This window comes from Sciurus vulgaris (genome assembly GCF_902686455.1).
Source record: "Sciurus vulgaris genome assembly, chromosome: 7".
Lineage (NCBI taxonomy): Eukaryota > Metazoa > Chordata > Mammalia > Rodentia > Sciuridae > Sciurus > Sciurus vulgaris.
Window position 1 is genome coordinate 155172824 of NC_136467.1, and position 25899 is coordinate 155198722.

Genomic DNA, 25899 nt, shown 5'->3' on the forward strand with positions numbered 1-25899 from the left:
TGGGGTAAGCTTCCCTGCCTGAGTAAAGGAGACTAGCTCAAAGGCCGCCTTGAGAACTAAATAGGGCATTTAAAGTGCTCCCACTGAAGGAAGCCCTCCCAAGGGTGGCTCACGGCTTCGTGTGGCTCATGACTTTGTGTGGCTGACATTGCTTCCTTACCATTTGACAGATTGTCATTCTGCCAGAAGAGGGATGAGGCTGGATGGCTGAAATTAGCCTGGCTCATGGGGCAAGAGTGCCATTAGCCACAAAGGGAAAGGGAATCTAAGTAACTAAAAGTGAGACCAAGGGCACCATATGAACTTGAGGTCATTGCCTGAGGCAGGCAGGAGGCGGGGGTCTTCACTCTGCTGGTCGCTGGAAGTGATGTGAGTTCTCTGTGGAGCTTCCCTTTGTGGAGGAGTTGCCGGCTCACCAGTGGGGCTGCCAGCCAAGGGCATCATGGGCTGCTGGAAGGTTAGTAGTCTGACTTAGGTTTATTGTTCCTCGGACAAAGGAGACAGTTGTTTTAAGACTAGGACCTTGGGATGACTCAGCCAGTTAAAGTGGGCCGGAATTCAGAACATGGAGGCCTCACAGCCTGCTTACCTCACCTCTTGAAAAGACTTGGGTGTGAAGAGGTAGGGAACAGAGTTGGGTGAGGGGCGGACACCAGGACCCTTTTGCATGCTGTGAGAACTGCTTTGGCAGCCAAGTTTCCAGGGGCAGGGACGGTGACTTTCCAGAGGCCATCTGGACACGCAAATGTGCATGTGGAATGGATCTGTCGGTGGAGAAACCATCGGGCACAGATGATTTCAGCGCACTCTGAGAATGCAGGTAGGGGTGCATGCAGTCCAGAACATCCCCGCTCTCCCTGGAGCCATTAGACTGCCTTGAGAGGAGGGTTACCCTGGGGAGATCTCCACGGCCTGCACGGAGGAGCAGCTGAGCAGCACCGCGTTTCCATGAGAATTCATGTGATGGATGGACAGGAGGAAAACAGGTCCGCGGCTTTGGGGGAGCACGCTGCACCCCAGAACCACGGGTCGGCCCGGCGTCACCCTTACTGCTCATGCTAGGGCGCTAGGAAATCTGAAAGGATCTCACTCCTGCTGGACGGGGTACACCTTAGAAAAGAAAGAAAGAAAGAAAGAAAAATACTTCCTACAACGCTATCTGGGATTTTTAGCCTGACTTATTTCTTATCCTCACTTCAAAGACAGATTCTTAGAACTGCCCCTGATACCAGATTCTAGAGGAGATATACAAAAGGCTAATCCTGAGTACATAGATAGTCATCAAAAAGAAAAGAAAGGAGAGTGAAAATGGTCACATTCACTAAGAGACACAGTTTGGTGTCCTTTCTGTGGTTGATCAATATGCCAGTACTCAAAATACACACCCTTCCACCACCGAACAGAAGAAAAGCAGCTGAAGCCAATCCTTCAGCCTCCACGACCTGGTCAGATGTTGATATGTGTCTCAATATTTTTTCTTTAGGTCTTAGGGCAATCTCATTGTGGCAGCAGAATTCTAAAATGACCCCTGCCATTGGATTTTCCCTCCCCCAGAGGGAAGACGAGACTGGTAAACAGGATGGGCCTCCAATGACCAGGTCATGCCATACCACCAGAGTTGACTTCAAGGGAGACTGTTCTCTGTGGAGGGCGGGCTGCACTCTGCTCTGAGCGACTCCACCATGAGTGGCTTCACAGGCTATGCCCGGGCCCAGCGACTCCAGGTTGCGGAGCAGTCATTTGCCAGGAGCCAGTCCACTTTGAGTCCAAGTGCCCAGGCAGAATGAATGCACACCTGGTTTGTACAAGTGAACAACTGCCAACCGCCTGGCACGACTCACAGACACAAACTGCTAAGTAACGTAAGCATGCTAATAAAAATGACTGCTTTGAACTTGTTGGATTAAATCAGAAGCTCATGGCTGCCTGGGTGCATCAACCTCATCAGAGAAATGAGGCCAATGAGCTTATCAAACACACCAGTCCACCAGATGAAGCAACCCCCTGAACCAAGACGCACAAAAGGAAGAGCACCCCAGACTCAATGAGGCAGCATGCTGACCCCAGCACTTGGTCACTGGCCACGAGCTTGCCCAGGAAAATCGCCACAGCAACAAACCTCTGATTCTCCACCCTGGGCTTCAGCTGGGAGTGGATTCTCCTGCCCATCATGACCACACATGACCCACTCCAGACTGACAACTCAAGCTGACCTTCAAGCCGATGCTCTGGGACCACCACCTGCCAGACTCTGGCCTAGAATAAGGTCCACACTTGGGCAGTTCTGTGCCCAAATAACTTCTTTGTCTGGTTGAACAAGTTCTCAGGCTGCTTTGTATTCTTATCTGACCATCTGAAGAGCTTTCCTATCTGCCTTCCTGTCTTTGCTCTCTGGACTCCTGTGGCCACCTTAATCCTTCCTGAAACTTTCTGTAATCTACACATGTATGTCACTGCGTTAAGGGTGACGTGTGATTTGAGCATCACAGATATTGGTAATTGAGATCAGAATAAAAGAACCTGAGATTGCCTGTTATGACTGTCTAGTGTCCCAGGAGTACTCAGTAAGTCGGGCCCTCCGAAAGTGGTGCTGCTTGTGTACCTACGCTACTCAAGAAATTCTGACATCGTGGAAAGCCATGACCACGTTTAGTGCACGTCGATGGCGGAGCTCTCTCACAATAAGAAATGATGACAGTCAGATGTGGGGGCTCCACCTGTGAGCCCAGCAACACATGAAGCTGAGGCAGGAGGATCACAAGTTTGAGGCCAGCCTGGTCGACTTAGCAAGATGGTCTCAAAAGAAAAAATAAAAAGAAATGGGGATGTAGCTCAGTGGCAGAACACCCCTGGTTTAATCCCCAGTACCTGCTTCCCAAAAAATAAAACTAAGATGATGAATGACCTAAGTGTGCAATTGTGTATTGCACATTGATCAACTGTTTTAAATAGAAGGTATAAATGTACTGAAAACACTGGGCCCTATTAAGTTGTAATTATTGTTGGCTAGTAATTTTTGCTGGGCATGGTGTCACACACCTATAATCCCAGAGGCTTGGGAGGCTGAGGCAAGAGGATCACAAGTTTGAAGCCAGTCTCAGCAACTTAGTGAGGTCCTAAGCAACTCAATGAGATCCTGTCTCAAAATAAAATTTAAAAAAAGGGCTGGGGATGTGGCTCAGTGGTTAAACACCCCTGGGTTCAATCCCTGGTACAAAACACACACACACACACACACAAATAATTTTTAAGTGAATTCACAAAACAAAGAAAGAAAAAAGGAAGAATGAAAGAAAGAGAAAAAAAAATTAGAAAGACCGAGAAGGGTGACTTTATTTGCTGGTCCTGTCCTAATCAGGTGAGCCCTTAACAGTGACAAGTCTCTTTTATGTAGAAGATATTTGAAGCATGAAAGATTTGATGCAAGACATTCCAGCTTGGCTCCCTTTGGAAATGCAGGGGGGTCACATGCCAAGGAGCGTGAGCAGATCGGGCAGCGGGAGCTGAGCTTGGGCCCTGCAGGGAAACAGCCCTCAGTTCCGTAATTACAAGGAACAGAAGTCTGTTTATCCTGAAGGAGGTTGGGAACAGATTCCTCCAATGGCCTTCAGAGTTGGAGATTCCTGGCAATACAGTATAAAATTCGGAATGTTCTTTTGCATTTTCTGATTTCTAAAAAGAGCCCCCATGGTTCCTTGGGTTTCCGTGAGTGCAGGGTTTTCTTTGGTCTCTCTGACATTCATTTCGGATGTTTTATCAGCTCTATTGTGGTTTAACCCACAGACAATAAGACGTGCTCAAGGTCTGTATCCGTTCAAGGAGGTCAGGCAAAGGTGCGCACCCTGCGACCACAGGCAGGGGCCAAGTGGGGAACGCGGTCAGCGCTCCGGCTTCTTCCCATGCCTCCAGCCCAGGTCGCAGGCCCCTCTGATCTGCTTTACGCCACCATCGGTTAGATTTGTCTTTTCTGGACTTCACATAAATGGAGTCACTCAGCACGTCCCCCTCCGTCTGGATTTTCCCTGCTCAGCATAATGTTCTGGAGACTCATTCATGCTGTGGCATGTGATGACAGTTCACTCCTTCTTACTGTGGAGCGCTTTCCATTGTGTAAACGTGCTCAGTTTGTTTACCATGCAGCTGTTGTGCACTCCTGCCCCACCTGGGGATGGAGCCCAGGGCCTCCTGTGCTGGGCAAGCGCCCCTGAGTTATATTTTAAGATTTTATTTTGGGACAGATTCTCATTTGAATCTGCCCAGGCTGGCCTGAAACTTTTGCTCCCTCTGCCTCAGCCTCCTGAGGCGCTGGCATTACAGGTGTGCACCACCACGCCCGGCTAACTATTTACTACGACTGAGGCTATTTTAAATATTGTTGGTATGAGGAAGTACAATTTACTGTATATTGACCTTGTGTCCTGTGACCTTGCTACGTTTGCTTTGTATTTCTAATAGCTTTTTTGGTAGTTGGCTTAGTATTTTCTATCTCCATAATTATATCATCTTCAGAAAGACAGTTTGTTCTTCCTTTCTGATCACTACACTTGTAGTTTTTCATGCTTAGTTAGAATAGCTAAGTTTCCTAGTATAATATTGAGTGGAGGTGGGCCGATCTTCTTGTGTGTTTTTTTTTTTTTTTTTTTTTTTTTTGGTGGTGCTGGGGATTGAACCCAGGGCCTTGTGCTTGCAAGGTAAGCACTCTACCAGCTGAGCTATATCCCCAGCCCACTCTTCTTGTTCTTGACTTGAGGGGAAAACATTTTGTCTCTCACCAGTAAATACATGAACTATCATTTTTACAAACATTCGTTTCAGTTGAGAGAATTCCTTTTCCTTCTCTTTCTAGCTGACTGGAGTTTTTATTACGAATGGGTGTTGAATTTGCTGGTGTAACTCTCTATGTGCATGCACATGGATGGAGAAAGTTTATGTGATTGTTTCTCCTTTTCTTTATGTGATGATTTTTTTTTGGGGTATCCTAGATTGAACTCAGGGGCACTCGACCACTGAGCCACATCCCCAGCTGTATTTTATATTTTATTTAGAGACAGGGTCTCACTGAGTTGCTTAGCGCTTCACCATTGCTGAAGCTGACATTGAACTCACGATCCTCCTGCCTCAGCCTCCCCAGTCACTTGGATTAAAGGCATGCACCACTGCCCCTGGCTGGATTCTTGTGTGTGTGTGTGTGTGGGGGGGGGGGGGTGATGGGGATTGACCCAAGGGCCTTGTGCAGTGAGGCTAGTACTCTACCAACTGAGCTATACCCCCAGCCTCTGGCTGGGTTCTTGAATGAACATGGTGCCCCTCACATGTTTCTGTTTCTCCTTGAGTCACTTTTGACAATGTTCATCTCTCGGGAACTTCCATGCTTCCTCTGAACTGTCACATTTACAGGCATAGATGTCCCCTATCATCCTTTATCATGTTGGTTGTGGTATTGTTTCACCTGTAAGCTTTTGGGGGACACTTCACATCCAAGTGATAACACCAACCAAGAGTTATATTAAATTTAATTATTTTTTTCTAAAGACCCAGATTAGACTTTACTGAGTTTTAAAAATTATTTTCCTATTTTCAGGTTTGTTTGTTGTTGTTTGTACCAAGGATTGAACCCAGGGGTCCTTAACCCCTGGGACACACCTCCAGCTCCTTTTATCTTTCATTTTGAGACAAGGTCTCCCTAAGTTGCCCAGGGCCTCACTAAGTTGCCGAGGCTGGCCTTGAACTTGTGAACCTGAGGTCCACTTGCCTCAGCCCCAGAGTCGATGGGGTTACGGATGTGCGCCACTGCGCTCGGCAGTTCCACTGGATTTTGCTATTTTCTTTCTTCTTTGGGTTGCACTCTCTCTCTTTCCCACACTTCTTCAAGTCGCCCCTGACCGCCCAGGAGGAGAGCCTGTGAGGCCGGCTCTGGGCTTCCATCTCGAACGCCCCTGCCCCGCGGGAGTTCTGAGCGCAGCTTGCTGCCCGCTGGCGTTGGGCTGTTTGCGAACAGACCCTGTGGGGTTGCACGGACCCTGTGGGGTTGCGAGCAGCAGCAAGGGCGAGGCGCATCCCCGGGCAGACCTGGGCTCTGCCCGCACAGCGCCTGCGCCGCACCGCGCGCAGCGCAGCCCCGCGGCCCCTGCCCGCTCCGGCCTGCTGGGCTCCCGACGGTTTAGGACCCCTCCTTGCAGCCGCACCGGTTACCTCTAGAGGGAACCTGGGGCAGGCTTGGTGGCCACCTCTTGCCTCCTTCAGAGACCACAGTCCTGTTCCACCTGACCTCCAGAGTTTGAAAAACGGGGGTTTCTGACCATTCTGTTTTCTGGGTTCTGAGGGAAGAGAGCACCCAGCCCCCGTTCCTCCTACGCTGACAGAGGAATTCCCCTGGATGGCTTCTGGAAGTTTTCCTTTCGGCCCATGCTCCTCTCTTTCTTGTTGGGGTGTTCGTTTTGGTCTCTGACTTTCACAATAAGGGTTTCCTCAAATGTCGGTGGCCTCGAAGTTTCTGGATGTTCGCGTTTAATCGCGATCCCTGCTACTACTCAGCAGGCCGAGGCAGGGGGATGGCAAGTCCAAGGCAGCCTGGGCAACTCAGCAAGATCCTGTCTCAAAATAAAAATAAAAACGGTTTATTCTTTTTCCCTGCAAGCTTAAGAGTTTCTCCCTGGTTTGCTAGGTCAGTTACTATCCCTCCATTAAGTCCCTCGGTTGCCAAGTCAAATTTATTTTTGGGACCATCGCCTATATTCTTTGTCGTCGTGGATTTAAGCATTTTCAAAGAAACACAAACACCTACTAGTTTATATATTTTATACATTTAGTAGACTTAATTTTTAAGAATAGCTTTAGATTTACAGAAAAACCGAGTGGGAAGCTGGGTGTCCCTAGCTCTCTCCCGTTTCCCCTGTGGTGAATATTTCGCATCTGTGTGGTACGGTTGTTACAATTCCTAAGGCAATCTTGATACAATATTAACTAAAGTCCATAGTTCAGATTCCGGGCTCAATCCTTTTTTGTTCTTCCCTTCTCGTTGGGAAGAAGTAGAGATAAATGTGAGTGGCAAGTCCCCTGGGGTTATCAGAAAGTCCTCTGTGTGACTTTTGGTGACTTTGCCTTTCTGTTCTCTCTCACAACCCAAATTCTACTCATTTACTCTTTTCTTTTTCACCTTTTCTACCTCCTAATCTCCATTCCATTGCAATGTACCTTCTTCATCCTTTTGCTAAAATTTATCTTGCCAAAGAAAATAATGTCTCTCTGATTGCCAGATTCAAGTAATGCGTATCATTGCTTACTGCATTTGATTTTTAGCAGCACAGGACGTTGTTAAACTCTCTCTCCCTTCTTTGGGGTATTATTTTCTCTCGACTTCCTCACTTGATAGCTTCCTGGTCTCAGTCTCCTTTGATGCTGGTCCTTCACATTTCCATAGGAGCCATTTTCTGGGATCCCCAGGGAGGCCTTTAGGAGCGCCAAGATGGCTGGAGGCAGGGTGCATGAGAAATGCCCCAAAGGCAAGGCGGGGAGATGACTACCCAGGTCCTGGCTTAACACGGTCCCATTGCCATGGTGACTCACTGAGGACCTACTGCCTTTGATAACTCCTGCTTGGTATTTTAAAATAACCAGTGGGGGTAAAGCAAACAGTATTCTGGTCAGGCAACCAATGGGAGCAAAAGGGGAAGGTCTTCAGTCAGGTCCACATAGGAAAAGAAAACCTTGCAGCCAAGCATAGGAGACACTGACTTCCAGACATCAGGGCCTTGAGCCTCTCTCCTGCTCCGCCGACTCCAATAAATCCGTACTTTGCATGTCTTAATTCCAAAGACCTGGACCTTCCCTGGGCACCCTGACCATAACAGGAGGACCCCCTCAGCGATCCCCAACTCCTGGTATTCATATCCCTGTGAGGCCTCCTTGCCCATTGCACCAGGTTGAACCAGGAGAGCAGGGAAAGAGCAGAAACTAATGGATGTGATTTCCAAGATGAAGCTTTAAAAGAAACCAAAGTTTCCTGCCTTTTGTTCTCTCTCCCTTTCTCTCTTCCTCCCTCCACCCAGGCTGCTCTGTGAGGATTCCATTAAGCAGCTGTGTAATTCAGTCAGTACCACTTCTGGCAACTAAGCATTCAACTCACATTTGTTGAGCGAGTTAAGGACCCCTCTTTATTTCACTCTTTCCTCCATCCATAGATTTCTATTACGTTCAGCACATTTGGGTACCTAAGAAATTTTGCATTTGCTTTATTATTTATTATATTCTAAGAGGATTCAGCTCAATTGAGACTTATGAAAATGTTCAATTAATTCACCACCTGCTATGTGCTGGCACTGGGCTAGAAGCAGGGCCATCAAAGACTACCTGGATCATCTTCCAAAGATAAGGAGTGCCTTGTGAGTGGATGGGCCAGCTCCTGGTCACTGTGTGCTTCCCATGGAGCCTTGCTCAGTGGCCTGACAGAGTGGCATGAAAGCCACAGTAAAATGAACCATGGAGATCTTATATTTTAGGCTGAATATTTTACTCTTAAGAACTATGAGATTGCTGGGTGCAGTGGCTTTTGCCTGTAATTCCAGCAGCTCAGAAGACTGAAAGAGGAGGATCACAAGTTCAAAGCCAGTCTCAGGAACTTAGTGAGGCCTGAGCAAGTTAGTGAGATCCTGTCTCAAAAATAAAACATAAAAAGGACTGAGGTTAAGCACCCTAGGTTCAATCCTCCCCCCCACAAAAAAATGATGTGACTTTGAGGGAGTCACTGCACAAATCTGAACTTATTTCCTCATAGTGATAAAGATACCTTAAATGTACTTTGTAGCTCATGGACCACTGGGTAGCTCAGACATGCCAGACCCTGTTTACTCTCACCCCAAAGGTGAGATGCACACTGAATAACAGACTTTGCATTTGTATTTGGAGTGGGGTGTGAGAAGCATGATGTTAATTGTCTACACCAATTATAAAATGCATTCTGATTTCATTAACATTAAAATAAGAAAGTGCTTCTTTGAGTCAAGACAATATGGTATCTATTAAAAGCTCAAGTGTTCTGAAAATGGAAAGCCATTGTATAACTGTGAGCTCTGATTATGGTACACTCAAATAGATATTTTCTGAATTAATGAGTTGATTTTCCTTCTTTTTGCTCAGTCCTATCTGTTAAGAATTTGCTCTTTTTTTTTTTTTTTTTTTTAATTGTTAGGGAAATTTTGAAAATACACAGAAGGGACGCCAACAAACTCCAATGTACCTGTTATCCAGCTACAAGGAGAATCAACACAGGGTCTTTCTGAAGTCACCTATATCCCTATTTGGACGTTAGTTAATAGCATTCCTTACAGATTATTTTCAAGTAACACTCCAGCTCTTATGTGATTTAGTTAATGAATACTTTTAAGGAGTATTACTTAGTGGCCTCTCAACATCTTCTATCCAAGTAAAGGACGTTTTCTTAGAATCCTTTGCCAGCTCAATTAGGATTGCACACTTTTTAAAGGTCTAAATTAACCCAGTTGAGAAATACACTTCCTTAAAAAGACCTCTTAACAAAAAACAGTTACTGGGGATGGGAGGTTAGTCTGAAAATCATCACTTGGGAGGGGCTGGAGATGGAGCTCAGTGGTAGAGCCCTGGTCTAGTATGTGTGAGGCCCTGAGTTTGATTCCCAGCACCACTAAATAAATAAGTAAGTAAGTAAATAAATAAATAAACTGCATTTGGGTCTCACCTTTCTGAATACCTTCTATTTTTAAAGCCTTTTTTGTTTGTTTGTTTGTTTTGTTTTTTGGTACTGGAGGATTGAACCCAGGGGCAGTTAACCATGGAGCCACATCCCCAGCCCTTTTTATTTTTTATTTTGAGACAGGGCCTCACTAAGTTGCTGAGACTGCCTTTGAACTTGTGATCCTGCTGCCTCAGCCTCTGAGCCCCTGGGGTTACAGGCCTGTGCCACTGAGCCTGGCACCCGATTTCTTTTTGTTCTGTTTCTGTGGGTTTAATCATTATATGATATGGTTCTCATGATAGTATCTATCTTAGGTCATTATGGAAACATTTAGCATTTTTAGCAAATTGCTTTTATTCCAAGAGTATTTTTGTATCATCATGAATCATAAAATGTACTACATAGCTGCAAAAATCTACCTGTAAATTTCAAAAAAATGCATAATTTTTACAAAATAATTAGTCATTCAGTATATGTTTGTCACTGTGTTTAACATTTTAAAAGTTCAAGTGCAGTGAGGATTCCCCGAACAAAACTGTTTTTCTTTATTTTTTAACAGTTTTAGATTATCAGTTCTAGTTGTAATGCTTAAACACAGCCACACAGTCACATTTACCTAGATAGAACTAATCACAGATGTGAGGGCAATCTGTTCCAGAAGTGGTTTGACCACTCAGTCAAGAGGCAAACTGCATTCTTTAGACACCATGGCTGTTCTTGTGACAATGGTCCACTTTAGGCTTTGATTATAGCCTTTGATCCTCTCTGCCACTGAGACTTCTTTTTTTTTTTTTTTTTTTTTTTTTTTTTCCTGTGGTGCTGGGGATTGAACCCAGGGCCTTGTGCATGCGAGGGAGGCACTCTACCAACTGAGCTACATCCCCAGCCCTGAGACTTAGTTTTTAAAGGGACATGTTTCTTTCTCTTCCTCTCTTCCTTCTCCTCCCTAATCTTAGGGGAAACAGGATCAACGTTCTTCCCCATCCTAGGCAGAGTTATCTGTACGTGAGTACATACCCACCACAGGAACAAGTATTTCAGATTTCGGGATGACACCAGAATATCTAAGAAATGGTTGTCTCCCAAATTAATAAGTGAATAATAACTCTGGATAAAGAACACATGGAATATAGCCTTTGGATCACCCCTTAAAAAACCCAGTTCCCCCTGATAGGCAGAATCACAACCTCTGGGTCCCCTGTGGTTCCCTTTTGCTAACAAAGCATTAAAGCTTCTTTTTTCTTTTTCTCAAAATCGTGTCCTTGTTATTGGATGGGCACTGGGGAGAAGGACAGAGCTCTGGGTAACACTCTGGGCTCCAGAGTGTTGAGTTTCACAGCATTATGCACAGTGCTGCTTCAAGTTCTGTACCTGCTATTCTGAAACATGTTTGTTTTGCACTCAAGAAGTAAATGACTTCAATGTCCAAATCAGCCAGTCATCCTTCAGGGTTGTGGTAGAGACTTTTTGAATCTACTCCTCCCCAGAGGCAGGAGCCAATCAGAATCCTGCTGCAGTGCAGATGATTCTTCTACTGAAAGCTGCTTCCTTTCCAAGCAGCCAGAATCACAGGATTGCAGCACCGCTTTCCCTTTATCCTTTCTACCACCCAGGCCACAGAAAAAAACTTGTGTCCTTATTTCACAGGTGACCACGTAATTTGGAACATTTAGGACGATTTTTGGAAACTTCATTGGTATGTGTCAGAAACATCCTCATTAACACAGTTGAAAGACAGTTTTGAGACGTTTTTATTTCTTGCATAAAAAGATATTTGATGCTGTAAGGAAAACACGTACCTTAAAGAAATTACCGTTTCAAAGCGAACGGTCGAGGCTTGAGATCCAATTTCAAAATAAGTTAATGAATGCTTACCGAACATCAATTTTTCATAAGGCTGTTGAGGCAGTGGATGTCTCTCAGTGGTAGAGCACGCGCCTAGTGTGCAAGGCTGGGTGTCGCTCGGTGGTAGAGCACGCGCCTAGTGTGCAAGGCTCTGGGTTCTCCACACCCTGCCCCACCCCCACCACGCTCCTGCCTTCCCATGGCCTCCTGTCTAACTGGGCAGAAAAACCCGAACTCATGGAACAATTTCAGGAATTAAATAGTAAAGATAGGCAAACACACAAGCAAAGAAACAAGGTCTCATGTGTTTGGGTTTAGGAGAGTATTCTACTGATTTAGGGATCACAGCGATCTGAAAACCCCTGGGAAATTTTCACGGAGAAGGTACACAGGTACGAATCCGATACCCTTAAGAGAAAGAAAGGGAGCAAAGAGCCTGCAAGTCTGGGAGAGCGACTAGTCTGGCTGAAGCAGAGCGGACGGTGGGCAGTCAGAAGGGTCGGAGGGGCCCAATCGGTCAGTGGGCTGGAGGCCGGGGCGAGGTGACGGCAGCGCATAGAACTAGGCTACCGCGCGTGGGATTCCCTTTTCTTTCCTCCCTCCCCTTCTGTCTGTCCTTCAAAAACGAAACCTGATTGGACATTCAGGGACATCCCCCTCGCTGGGCGATAAAACAAGTATTCTGGGCTCTGGGGGTGGAGCTCAGAGAAGTCGGAGGGGGTTGGGCCAGGTAGTATCAAATTTAGCAGCGGGTTTTTGCAGGCTTTTGTGAATGACGTCCTGCCTGCCGGATGCGCGCTGGGGGTGACCGAGGCCCCACCGCGAGTGAAAGGCCTTTTCCTAGGCGCCCTCGCAATTCCAGAGTCTGAGTTTGCAAACGGCGGCAGCCGAGAACCCGCTGCGCACACACAAGTGTCTTCTCGCCATATGCCTAGTGTTTACCGGTTTCGTCTAGCTCTTGCTCACCAGAAATTGAAAATTAATAACGCGGATGAAATGAAAACGTGTCTCAGGGAAAGCTGAGAAACAAAATGCATGAAAGGGCCCCAGAAAGGACCGGCTTTCGTACAGACAAGTCTGCAGAACCTGCGTCCTCCAGAGCCCTCCGCCGACCCTGAGCTGGGGACCGCGAACCTGGAAGCCCCGGCACAGGCTCTCCTCTCCGGCAGCCAGCAGATGGCTCCCGGGCTCGCTTGCACTCCCTCTTCCCTCCGCAGCGCAGGGCTTTGCGGCTCCGAGCGGACCGTGCAGGGCCGCGTGCCGGCCGCGGCCGCGCGGCGCAGGCCTCCCGGGTGCGTCCCAAGTGGGGACCAATGCGCAGCCCCGGGGTGGCCGGGACTGCTGCGGACGCCGGCTCTCGCGAGGTGAGGAGCGAGCGCAGCACCAGGAGGAGGGACCGCAGGAGCAGGAGGAGGAGGAATCGCAGGAGGAGGAGGAGGAGGTAGAAGGACCGCAGGAGCAGGAGGAGGAGGGACCGCAGGAGCAGAAGGAGGGACTGCAGGAGCAGGAGGAGGGACCGCAGGAGCAGGAGGAGGGACCGCTGGAGCCGGAGGAGGAGGAGAGGCGGGCCCGCGCGGCGCCCGCCCCGCGGAGCCTCGGGAGGGCTAGGAAAGCCACCTCCCCGCGCCGCTGTCCCCGCCCTCTCCCACGCCTTCCGCCTGCACCTAGGGCCGTAGGTGCGGCGCCCGGGCTGCGCTGGAGCTGGCGCCAGCTGGGGCCGCGCGGAGGAGTCAGCCCGCCGGGAGGAGCAGCCGCCGGCGCCCGCGCCTGGAGTCCGGTCCGCTCGGCGTTCCGCAGCCCGGAGCTGCGAGGCAGCGTCATGTAGCAGCGACCGCCGCAGCCCACCTCGTCTTTGCAACTGTTTTTTTTTTTTTTTTTTTTTTTTTGGTGGGGTGGGGGTTGCGGCAAAATAGTCTTCCCGCCCCCCCTTTCTTACCCACTCTCATTTGCAAGCTGCATCTGCCTCTCGGAAACATTCCGGGGCTCGGGGAAGGCGGGGGCCGTAAATCAGAGTGGGACCTGTGATCCCCCAGCACCTCGAGGGCAACCATGGCCGAGGAGAGCTCCGACGTTCCCCGGGAGTTGATAGGTAAGGTCGCGCGGTTGCTGTTTTCCATCTTCCCTGGCGCCCTCCTCACCGCCCCTTCCCGCCTCTGCCTCCTGCAGGTCCCCAAGTCCCTGTGCTCCTTAGGTCGGAGCGGTGGTGGGCAGGGTCGCTGGGGGGCGCCGGGAAGTTTGCTCCCATCTGATGGCTCGCAGAGCCAAGACCGGAGAGGGAAGGCGCGGGGAGGAGTCGGGAGCGGGAGGGGGCCAGCCGGTGGGCTGGGAGCCCCGGGCACCTCGCCCTGCGCGACCAGGGGTGCAGCATTGCCAGGGAAGGCGGCGGGCTGCCCAGGCTTGGGAGCTCTGAAGCGAGGGGGACCCTTGGCGCTGCCCAAACTCTGGAAAGTCCGTGGAAGCCGAGCAGAAGGACAGCGGGCGGAAGCACAGTAGGTCGTCCTGGGCCCATGTCAGGCACCCTCCAGAAAATGCCTCGCAGATGTGCCCCCTAACCGACAACCCGGGGAGGAGGCGCGGCTCGGGGGTCAGGACTGGGCCCGCCAAGGCGTGGCTTGGCGGAACGAGCTGGGAGCGAAAGGGTTACAGGGCTGACGCAAACTCGGGCCAGGAAACTGAGGGTTAATAATAAAAACCGTATTTTAATGATTAACCTACCGATCCCCCCATCTCTTAGGGAACCAGCGTGTGGTACCTGGTGCAAGGTGACCCATTGTTTGAGGCCCGGGGGGTTTTCCTCCTTTTTGCGGAGTGGGTCCAGGATTTTCTGTCTTGGGGTTTAACTTAATTATCTGGAGGGTTAAAACGGCAGACCTAGAGTAGACTGGGGATGTCGGGTGACCCCAGCGCTGAAGCGTGTGCTCAGCATGCTGTGTTGTAGCGAGGTGAGCGCGCCAGGGTGGGCGGGTGTTTTGAGCCCCAGTGACCTATATTCCCGACTGCACTGTCCTGGGCACCCTGCACACCTGCAGATGGGAAGGATGACGTTCAGCCAGGCCGACGACAAGCGGAAGTTCCAAGCGCCCGCTCATCTCCAGGTGGAATCTGTCCCTGGGTTGCTCCTCCTAGCCCTCCTGCTTCAGAGGACTTGCCTGCGCCCTCCCACAGTAACCGCCAGCTCGGCAGGTGAAACTTGACATGAAGAAGCTGTTGCTAGCTTTGTACGGAACTTCCTGATTTTGCTGAATGAAGAAGAAAAAGAACCCAAACCAGTCGGACCCTCTACCCGAATTAGAGTGTGAAGACTGTCCTGGGCACACCCACCCGATTCCTGGCCCTCTTCTCTCTCCTCAGTTGGTTGGGTCTGTTGCTGAGATACAGCCTCAGTCTTGTTGGAGTGAGTGACCCATCCAGCTCGGGGAGGCTCAGACCTTTCCAAAACTCCTGTGAAGAGGAAGCTAATGCCTGGGGCTCTGAAGGTGCCTCCCAGACAGTGGTAGAGTTTCCTGCAGCCTGGGAGGGAGGAGTTTGGTGGTTAGACTAGAGAAAGGGTGAAGGATGGAGTGGAAATAAGGTATCTGGTTTATATTGATGGTTCTCAAATAACTTTGGCATATTATAAATGCTGAATTTGACCCTTATCTTGAAATGGAACTTCTGTGTTTCAAGTATTGCCTGTCTTATGCATCTCTCAACCAAGCGACTTGCTTGTATAATATGGCCAGCGCGACCTTTCTAGGACTTTAAGTGGTCTGCATGGACTGGGATGGAGAGATTCTGCCCCTTCTTTCCTATTCAGGTCTCAAAAGAGTTCTGCTCTGGTCAGTTCAAAATGGTGGCCAAGAGAAGGCCTCAGTAGAGTCTCCTAAGCTAATTCCCGAAGGAATCTAAGTAATATGTTTCTTTCTAATTATGAAGTTAATAAGACTTTTTGTAAAGAAAAAAATTAAGTGCAAAGAAGAATAAGTAGAACATATGTGACCCAATCACCACCCTGAATAGCTAGGTTTACCCTTCTGGCACAGGCCTTCCCAGTTTCTTTCCATACTGTAACGTCAGTTTCAGATGCCTGTTCCCACAGTTCCTTCTCAGGGGAGGAAGGGATGGCCAGTACTGGCGAGATAGGAACTTCACAGAGAACTCATGGTGCTGGGAGCTCCCCACGTGTCCCCCTCCCCTCCACAGGCCACCTTGCTGCCTGCCTTGGGCAGGACATCCTGTCTCCACGGCCACTGTGGGCTCACAATGCCCTTCTCTCTTCACTCTTCTTGGCTCAGCAGCACTGAGCTTTCGTGATGATGTATTCCTGACTGCTACATTTTGATCACCCCTTAATAAACTTGTAGTTAATTGTTAAACTACACAACATACTTTATATGTGTATAATCCAAAACGTTAACTGAAACGCACTGTGCAAACAGAAGTAAAAATTCTCCTGTTTGCTTCCTGGATCTCACTCCACTTTGGAGACCTGTGGTCTGTTTCCTTACAGATTCAACTCGGTGATCCCCTCCTTTCTGAGACCTTCGCATGCTCCCTAGTCGTGTGTCCTTCCTGCGTTCATTTAATGGCATCCCCTGTGACCTCCACCAGATTGTAAAGGAGATGCAGGGGCCATGTGTCTGGCACACAGGAGATAACCTAAGGACATGAAGTTTTTGACTATGTGAATTAGTCAAGATGATTGTAATATGGAATACAGAACTATGGGAACCAGAGGAGGAAGGTACCTTCTGAAGGATAATTTTAGAATATAATCATGAGGCGGACAGGACAAGGACCTCCCAGTCCCTGGGGTGTGAAAGTCGGAGGTGTTGGGACAATGCAGCCTTTAGGTCTCTATGGAGAAGTTCAGTTGAAGCACGTGGAAGACCTTTAGTGGCATGCTGTGTGGTCTGGGTTCATCCAGAAGTGACCTTCAGGATCCAAGAGAAAGGCGTTGGAGCCGCGGCAGGAGGTCGTGATTTGACCTGAGACGTCAGGGGTCAGGGGCGCTGGCAGGCCCGCCACCCCCACGCGCTTATTTCCGCTCCCAGTGGTCCCTTTGCAGTGTCTTTGAGCACCCTTGCGGGGTTGTGCTGAGGATCTTGAAAGGATGGAGGGCGAGGAGGGCCCTTCTCTGCCTGGATCATCTGGGCGGGTCCTTGTTCTTTGCCAGAGTCTGAGGGGACTGACCAACTCCTGTTGTGCTGATGGTCTCCGTGCTCCCTCAGAGTGCCATCGTTCCCCGCAATTCTCTGTCCTCCTTGCACGGGCTGGTATTGTGTCCTGTGTCTTTATATTTGCTACAGCATCGGTGCACTCAGTACAAGGGACAAAGTAGTAGTTGATTAAATTCTCCATGACTGAAAACTATCAGGCTTTTTCAAATAAGCCCCCACCCAAAAAAAAGACAACAACGAAAACAATCAGCTGTACTCCTCCTAGTGCCCTCTCTTCCCTAATGCTTTTTCTCTCATTAACGAAAGAGTATAATGAAACTATTCTCCACTTGCAGAAAGCATAAAGGATGTTATTGGCAGAAAGATAAAAATCGCAGTGAAGAAGAAGGTGAAGTTGGAGGTTAAGGGAGACAAAGTTGAGAACAGAGTGCTGGTGAGTGTCATTGTGTCTGTTAAAATGTTTGAAGTAACAGTGTCTTTATCCACCACTGTTTTCATTGTATAATTTTTCACATGGCATTAGTTCTAATGTTTCGTATTTTGCTCAAAAGTTCTGGTGACCATTTTCTTCCCCCCCCCCCCGCCCCTTTTTTTTTTCTTTTTGGTTTATACCAGGGATTGAACCCAGGGATGCTCAACCACTGAGCCACATCCCCATATCTTTATTTTTTATTTTGAGACAGGGTTTCAATAAGTTGCTTTGGGCCTTGCTAAGGCGTAAAACTTGTGATCCTCCTGGCTTAGCCTCCTAAGCCACTGGGATTACAGGCATGGGCCATTGCGCCTGGCCTTATGAACATTTTCTGAGATTAAGTGGAATTTTTCTCTTTGAAAGAGTGAAGTCATTTAAATTTTGGAGCTTGAAGTTTTGTAATTGTCTTTCTCAAAGTTGTGACAGGCACCTGTGGTCAGATAAACAGGGGCCTGTTTTTACATTATTTGAAGTCTGATGATAAATGGAGCTGATTTATTGTCTTTTCTGTGGTTGATTATGTGACTTTGTTTACCAAGTCTTCTGGAGGAGTTTCAGAAAATCATCTCATGGCTGTTTGATTGAAATTTCTCCAATGCTAATCTGAGTGGTCTAGGGGTGAGGACCTGAGGACTGGACCAGGGCATCGCTGTCCTGTCTGGGTTCCGTGCTTCAGAGGAAGGGCCTGCTGGAGGGGGCATCTGTGTGCTCTGCCACCAGCAGAGGGTTGCCTCCAGTTTGTGAGAGGAGTTGCTGGGGGTCCGAGGGGCGACCTCAGGGCCCAAGTCCTGAGGGGGTCGTCAGTGACAACTTGCGCCTTCAGAGAGATGAGGGGCTTTTGTGATATTTCAGTGGCTTCTGGGTTGAGTTTGTGGCAAACCTTAAGTTACTCTTGAATGGAGAGAACATTCTGATTTTTTTTATCAGAAATTTTTAAACATGCAAAAACAGAGAATGGTATTGTCCTGGACTACCTGTGCTCCACACTTGGCTTGAGCGAGTTTCGAGTTTTGCTGATACCGTTTCGTCTCTCCCATTTCCCGGAGTGCTCTAGAACAAACCCCAAGCATGTGCTATTCAGAACATTGTTAATATTCCATCTCTTCAGTTGGAGTTGCTGCAGAATTCAAAGCGCCTCTGGATGACGTCTCTATAAGATTCTTGAGAATCTTATAAAATCTCTAACTCCAGGATGTGTGAGTCTTGTTTGTTCTGCGGGGCTGGATGGGACCGGGCTGTGTGCGTGCTGGGCCTGTGGCCTGCCACTGAGCTACACCCCACCCCTGTCATTTTGTAGGTGTGAGCATGGTGTCGATAGATGGCTTCTGTTTCTCTCCTGTCCGTGCCTTCGGGTGAGGACAGCAGAGGCACCAGAGTGGGAGGACTTGGGGGCTTTGCCCTACAACACAACACGCTCACACACCTAGTGATTAAGGTTGTCAAAAGCAGAAATGATTGGTGCCATTGCTTTGTTGTATTAAGCTTTAATGAAGAGTAAATTTTCTTAGATTGTTTTTAATTAAGGTTTTTCAATTGTGTTATATTTTGGAGGTGGTAGTAGAGAGAGAGGAAATACTGTTGTTGTCATTTGTTTTATATTGAAAACAAATTTTTAGGAGGTGGGGGCTGCTAGGGATGGAACTCATTGCTTGTGCGTGCTAGGCAAGCACTCTGCCACTGGGCTACACCCTAACCCCAAAATGAATTTTTATGGAAGTAGTAACTGTACAGGACAGACCCACCTCCACACAGCTCAGATGTCAAATAGCGTTGGCTACAGCATTCTGAAAAATAGTGCTTGAAGCTGGGGATGTGTAGCTCAGTGGTAGAGTGCTTGCCTAGTGTCTTGGAGGACTTGAGTTTGATCCCTGGCATTATAACAAATAAATAAATTTAAATGAAATGGCATTTGGTATTATTTGGTATGAATGGTGTTCATTATATTAAGAACAAATGATACCAAGACTAAAATTTACAATGATAAAATTTCAAAGACTCATTTGTGTCCAATATAATTAACACCATTTGAAAGTAGTTATGAATTGGGTGTGATGGTGCATACCTGTAATCTTAGTGAGTTAGGAGGCTGAGGAACGAGGATCACAAGTTAAAGACCAGCCCAGGCAACTTAGCAAGGCCCTTAGCAATTTAGAGAGACCCTATCTCAAAGTAAAAAAAAGGCCTGGGGATGTAGGTCAGTGGTTAAGCACCCGTGTTCAATCCCCAGTATCAAAAAGATTTTCTTTGGAGTTGATTAAAGTCGTAACCAAATCATAAGTGCATTTGAAGTGAAGCATTGATCTCCCCACGCCTGGAGTTCAGGCAGTTTCTGGAAGCTGGGCCTGAACTTGTTAGGCTGTCGTCAGCCTGCGTGGGCAGGGACCATGAACTGGAACCCTCGCCGTCTGGCCCCTGACAGGCCTCAGTCTTGAGCATGGCACTCTGAGCCATGTGGATCAGAATCACCTTGTGGATTCTGGAGACGTTTAGTCAGTCTGCACGCAGTCATGAGTGAGAGGATGGGTGCTTCCCACACGCTTCACTTCGGATCCTTTCCCCAGGCACGTTGGGCTTCTGTTCTGCTTTCAAAGCTGGGGTGTTGCTGGGTTCCTTTTCTGAGACCTTTCGCTGTCCCTATTGCATCTTTTGTATTTATCTCCTCCTCACTTTCCTGATCCCAGTAGCGGGTAGCTGCCCAACTGCCCAACGCTAGGCTGAGCAGGAAGGAGCTTGTTCAACTCACGCTGCGGCTCCAGGGAAGGCACCTTTCACACCTCCATTTTATGGATGTGGAAATAGGGGTTTGGAGAGACTAAATGAGCAGCTGCGGGTCATCTAGATGCTTAGTGCTTTTGTTTTTGTGTTTTGATGCTGGGGATGGAACCCAGGGTGTTTTGCATGCTGGGCAAATGCTCCACCACTGAGCTGCACCCCCCATCCCCAGCTGGTTCACTGTGTTGGGACTTGAATACAGGTCTTTGCCAGTGAGCTCAAAATTAGCAAGATGACATCCTTTGCCTTGTTCAGTCTCAACAGCTTCAAACATTGGTAGAGGAGATTTGGATTTTTTGAGGAAGGATTAGAACAGTCTCTGTTTGATTGGATTGAGTTTTGCTTTAGTTTTTCCATGTTCATTGACCCCTGTGGTGCACTGGCACCTGGGATGGGCAAGGTGGGCATAGCCCCTGCCTTGGTGGGACTCCTAAGGTGCTGTCTGTGGGGAGGCAGACCTTAGCTGTGCAGCAGTTTGAAGCGGGAAGAGCGCTGTGTGGTGTGTGGCCAGGCAAGGGGCACAGCTGGCAATGGTCGGTCAGGAGACCAGGCCCCACCCTGCAGTTACTTCTCAGGTGGAGGTGGGACTGTTCAGACAGGTCTCTTCTTGCCACCTGTTTCTGATGACCTTCATGTGAACTTTACTCTCCTAGGGGTGCAGTGGGGGGTGCTTAATGGCTTGGATTTTGGAGTCATACCTGTTTGTCATTGCCACTCAGTGACTTTAAAATGTTGAAATCGATTCTTTCTCTAATAAAACGGGCATGTAACAGTGTCTCTGTGTATCTTGCCTTGAAGGTTAAGGGGGATGTATTTAAATACTGGTTAGCACAAGACCTGGTTCGTGAAAACACCTCACAGGTGATGTTGCATGAGGAGACCCTGTGTCCTGTTTTCTCAGTGGACAGAAAACGTCAGTCCTTTTGAAGCACAGGTATCTGCTGCTTCTGTTGAGGGGCTGAGATCAGCTCACCATGAGACCAAGGGGCGCATGCATAGTTTGAGATCCCTCACTAGCAGGACAGAGGGCAACAGACTGTCCTGAATTCTTAGGTGTGCTCTGGTCAAATGAATCAGAAGTGCCGGAATGTCTTGGGAGAAGAGAGTTCCACGCTCGGATAAACTTGTCCATCTGGGTGTTAACGATGGATCAGTTTCTTTACTGCTTGGCTTTTCAGAGACACTAATATGCCCCTGTGCATGGTAATTTTTTTAAAATCAAGGAGGCTGTCTTTTCGTACTTACTTGGCAAAGACCTAATGACAAAGACCGCAAAACAGGTGGAACAGGCTGGAACTGGTGTCTCGAGAGATGGTCTAAAGGACAGACGGGACAGGCTGGACCAGGCCTCCAACTTCCAGGGTTCTCCTGGGGAGCCAGTCCACTGTGGCCACTCTGTATGACATGCTATCTGTTGCTGTGACTCCTTTCTCTGTTGTCTTTTACTTTTTTAATTTTTGGTTTTACTGAGAATTCAACCCGAGGGCACTCTACCCCTTAGTTACATCCCCAGCTCTTTCTATTTTAATTAAATTAATTAATTAAATTTTTTTGTGGTGCTGGGGATTGAACCCAGGGCCTTGTGCGTGCGAGGCAAGTACTCTGCCAGCTGAGCTACATCTCCAGCCCCTCTGCTTTTAGTTTGAGATGTGGTCTTGCTGAATTGCCCAGGCTGGCCTGGGACTTGTGATCCTCCTGCCTCAGCCTCCCTAGTGGTTAGGATGACAGGTGTGCGCCACTGCGCCAGCCTCTCCGTTGTCTTTAGGAGATGTTTGTAGGGAACGATCCTGTGTTTCTGGGTCTCTTATTCTTTTCTTTCAGTTGCTAATTGAATCTTTTCCAATTTTTGCTGCACTTTGATCTTTAAAAAATTTTTTTGTTTTATTTATATTTTTTGAGTCTGGGTATCATTATGTTGACTGGCCTTCATCTCCTGGGCTACAGTGATCCTCCTGCGTCAGCCTCCGGAGTAGCTGGAATGGCAAGATACTCAACTAGCACTTGGACTTTTTAAATATGTGTTTTAATTTACTTATATTTCAAACAACAGTTTTAGATAATTGTAGATTTATCTGCAGTTGTAACAATACAGAGAGGTTCCCATATCCTGCAAAATCGTGGCACAATGCTACCGTCAGGATACTGACTTTGAGTGATCCTGTGGAATATGGGAGTCTTTCTTGCCTCAAGGATTCCCTCTGCTGCCCTTCCGTATCACCCTGTCCCACCTCCCAGACTCGAGGTAGCCGCTGGGCTCTCCTCTATTTCTATAATCTTGTTGTTTGGAGAATGTCCCATAGGTAATCATGCAGTGCATGCCTTCTGGGGACTGGCGTTTCTCTCTTGGCAGGATTCCGAGCTGTGGCATGTGTCTCTTCCCCTTCTGAGGACTGCCCCCTGGTTTGGATGGCCCACTCTGTTGATTCACACACCACGGATGGACATCTGGGTTGTTCCAGCTCTGGCTATTAGGAATAGAGCTGGTGTAAACATTTGTGTACAGATTGTGTGTGAACATATGTCTGCTTCTCTGGACTGAATGCCCAGGCTCACGATTGCCCGTCTGCACCGGAATTATGTGCCTCATCAGAAGCTGGCAGACTGTCCAGGAGCGGCTGCGTGCCGGCCGGGCAGTCCCACCAGCCGTGGTTGAGCAGTTGCTTTCTCCACAGCCTTGGCAGCAGGGGCTGTTCCGCGGACTTTTTAGGACCAGTGGTTGAGGAAAGTCCTGAATGCTGCTGGAGAGGAGCGGACTCCTGGCAGGCAGGGCCACAGGGGGAATGTGGTGCTGCCCGCTGTCCACAGCCACGGCCTGGAAGCCTGTGGCAGGTCCCTCCTGCTCCCAGCTTGGTGTTTTTTCTGTTTGGTCTTGGAATTTGGGTTACAGCGTCGGTGCCAAGCCCTCCTTCTTCCACACCCTCATAAAATGGGTCAGAGGCAGGACCTCCGTGGACCGAAGCCGGGGAATGGCGGGCAGCGCCTAGCCTCCTCTCTGAGCTGTCCTCCGCCGCCCACTTGTTTGGGAAGGGCAGCCTGGCGTCTCGTTAACATACTTTGTTTTGTGTGACTACTTTATACGTTTTGAGTATTTAGGTTTGATTGGAGTAAGTGTAAGCTATTTTTTAAAATGTTGAAATCTTTCATAAAATGTTGACATCTTTCATTGAAAGTTCTTTTGTGATGCTGGGGGCAAACCCAGGGCCTCAAGCCTGCCAGGCAGCGCCAGATCCCTGAGCGTTGCCCCCAGCCCCAGGGCGCACTTTCCTGTGACTTGTAGTCTTAAAGGATCTTGTTCGGGGAGCTGTCTTTCCTTAATTCAAAATGTACGCTTTGGTCCACCTGTCTATATTCATGCAGATTTTTAATGGGATGTCCCTCAGAGGCTTGGTCAACATGGGGCCACAGAATAAGCCACTCTGGCTTTGAGCCTCAGGAGCTCTCCAGGATGGAGACGCGTTCTCTCCCGGGGCTGGCACGCTCCTGTCGCTGGGCTGGTGAGGGCAGCGCTGTCCCATTCCCCACCTCTAACCTGCCTCTGTGAAGCAGCAGGACACGAGCTCTGTCACTCCAGACAAGTGCCTGCTCTGGAGCTTGTGGCTTGCAGTGATGTCAGCCCTGGCCAGTGGTTTCCGGACCTGTTCTTTTTCTTTTTAAATCCAATAAAATATGTGTCTATACGTTTATATATGTAAATACAAGTACAAATATTTCCATGGGACCCTTATAAAATAATGATATTTTAGAAGCCTATGTATGTTTTGCAAGTTTATATTGTACCCCAAATAGTGTAAATTCAGGCAGTGATTTCAATGAGGCTGTTTTGGTAGAAACATGTAGGAAGGGGGCTGGGTTGTGTGTCGCTTGGTGGCAGGCACTTAGCATGTGCGATGTTCCAGTAGTGAGAAAAGGATAGGGGGAGGGGAGGTGGGAGATTCCGGGCTCATCCGTTCAGCAGTGCAGATCTCCCTGGTTTTGAAATAGCTAGTCTTGTACCCTCAGGATGTTTTCCAAGTAAGTAGTGAAAGCAGGAGAGATCTTACTCCAAGCTCTGCTTGAAGGTGGGCTGTCCCAGCAGTTGAACGTACCTCATTGTGGATTTCCGATATGTTAAATTTAGCTTCATGCTTTTGAGTGTGTTGGTGTTTCACTTCAGTAGTAGGAGCTGATGGAAGAACGAAATTCGCCTGCTTTGTGTGCAGACTGCCGTGACTTCTGATGAGCGAGCACTGCTGGGAGATCGTAGTTCCAGGCCTGGGTGTCCATCCCTCTGCCTGGTCTCTAGCAGTGCATAGGTGATTTTCAGAGCACCCGGGTGCAGTTACATGGCTGTAGAAACTGAGCTTTAGAAAGCAGCAGTGACCCTGAAACGATCTTCAGGAGCAGGTGTTGGAGAACTCCAGTTGTTGCCAAGAATCCCAGCAAACGTTCTGGGAAACTCAAAATCAGAGGGAGAGCTTCAGAACTTGCTGGAACTCAGAGAACCCAGCCCTACCTGGGTCCCTGACCTCCAAGTGGGGGATCTGGCGGACTCCTTGTCACCGGAGCTGTTCCACACTCTGCTCCTGGTCAGCAACTGTCCCAGTTTCTTCCGTGGTCAAGTGACCCTGGGCAAGGAAGCCTTGACTTGGTGTAACTTTTCATTGTTCTTAAAAGATACTGTTTCCCAGCCTCTGGGACTCGGCCACCCTGGGAGCAGTGCATTTAGGTGCCACCTGGGGAGGGGGAGAGTGAGGAGCGGGAGTGGCATGAAAGGGGCATTGTGCACACTGGGGGCCAGGAAAGCTCACCAAAATTTGGGATGAATAGGGAGAACTCTTTTTTCATGATTATACAATAGCCACAGAGAAACAAAACAGAAAGACCTTTGTAAAAGATTACTGTAACACTTTTTGGTTTCATTTCATTGGAAATACTGGTACTGTCTATTGTTAAAGTAGATAGAAAATTGCAACTTTCTTTACTTTCCTTCCTCTTCCCCCCCCCCCCCCCCCCCCCCCCCCCCGGTCCTGCCTTTCTTTTCCAGGGTGGACTTGAACTCCTGGGCTCAAGCCATCCTTCTGTCTCAGCTTCCCAAGTAGCTGGGATTGTAGGCCAGGGCTATTATGCTGGCTTGCAACTAAAATTTGATGAAGGATAAAACTATGTAATAATTATAATAGTAATTATTATTATAATTAATATGATAATAATTATTTCCACCTAATCATCCTTCTTTTTTCTAAAATGCTTGGTGTCTGTTAGCAGAATGCACAAATTTGGGTTGGTACATACAGGGCACATTGTCTAAATATGTTATTGTGTCCTGTGTTTCTCTCCCTGTCTCTCTAAATCGCTTTCCCCAACTCTTTGAGAAAAGAGGGAGAAAGGGCAGACAGAAGAATCACTGGAGTGTGTGTGGGGTGAGGATCAGCAGTAAGGAAAACTGTCCAGTCTGACTTGTGGAGTGCTTTTCCTTGGCCGTTTCTTGGGAGAAGGCTTCTCCTTTTTGAACATCCTCTTTCCTGTGTGTGTGGAGCTGGGGGTGAATGGAGGCCTCTGCCACATTGTCTCTTGGTGAACCTTGGCCAGCAGGTATCTTGGTTTCTTCAGAGAGTGGCAGGTGCACAGGAAGCCCTCTTAGAAGTAGGAAGCTGGTATGCACAGGCTGTGCTCAGGATCTGCCTATGGCCAGAGTTGAGAGGAATGTGTGTGGACCCTGCTCAGGAAGCAGATGCCTGGGCCCTGGGGTCTCAGGAGACACTTAGGGCATCGTCTGGGATTAGGTAGCAGACCTTGCAGATGGGATCTGGTGTGGACCCTTGGACTTAGCAGACCGGGGCAGTTTATTCAGACCTTGCCCTGTGGATGGTGCCCAGATGACTCCTCTGGCTCTAGAACCACACACATGATCAAGGAGAGGTTGCACCCCTGAGATCTGGGCACCCACTTTCTGCTTCAGTATT

General features: G+C 48.5%; 1 protein-coding gene across 3 annotated transcripts in view; it reads left to right on the forward strand.

Annotated features, from left to right (window-relative positions):
- The first annotated feature begins 13102 nt into the window (after window positions 1–13102).
- CARMIL1 (capping protein regulator and myosin 1 linker 1) overlaps window positions 13103–25899 on the forward strand; it is a 250597-nt gene continuing 237800 nt past the window's right edge. For 2 of the 3 annotated variants that reach the window (XM_079148814.1, XM_079148815.1), the window contains exons 1-2: window positions 13103–13643; window positions 17049–17146. In XM_079148814.1, the coding sequence (XP_079004940.1) occupies window positions 13604–13643; window positions 17049–17146 (138 nt within the window). In that variant the 5' untranslated portion in view covers window positions 13103–13603. The remainder of the gene's footprint in view (window positions 13644–17048; window positions 17147–25899) is intronic. The other variant, XM_079148816.1, reaches the window with a different exon arrangement.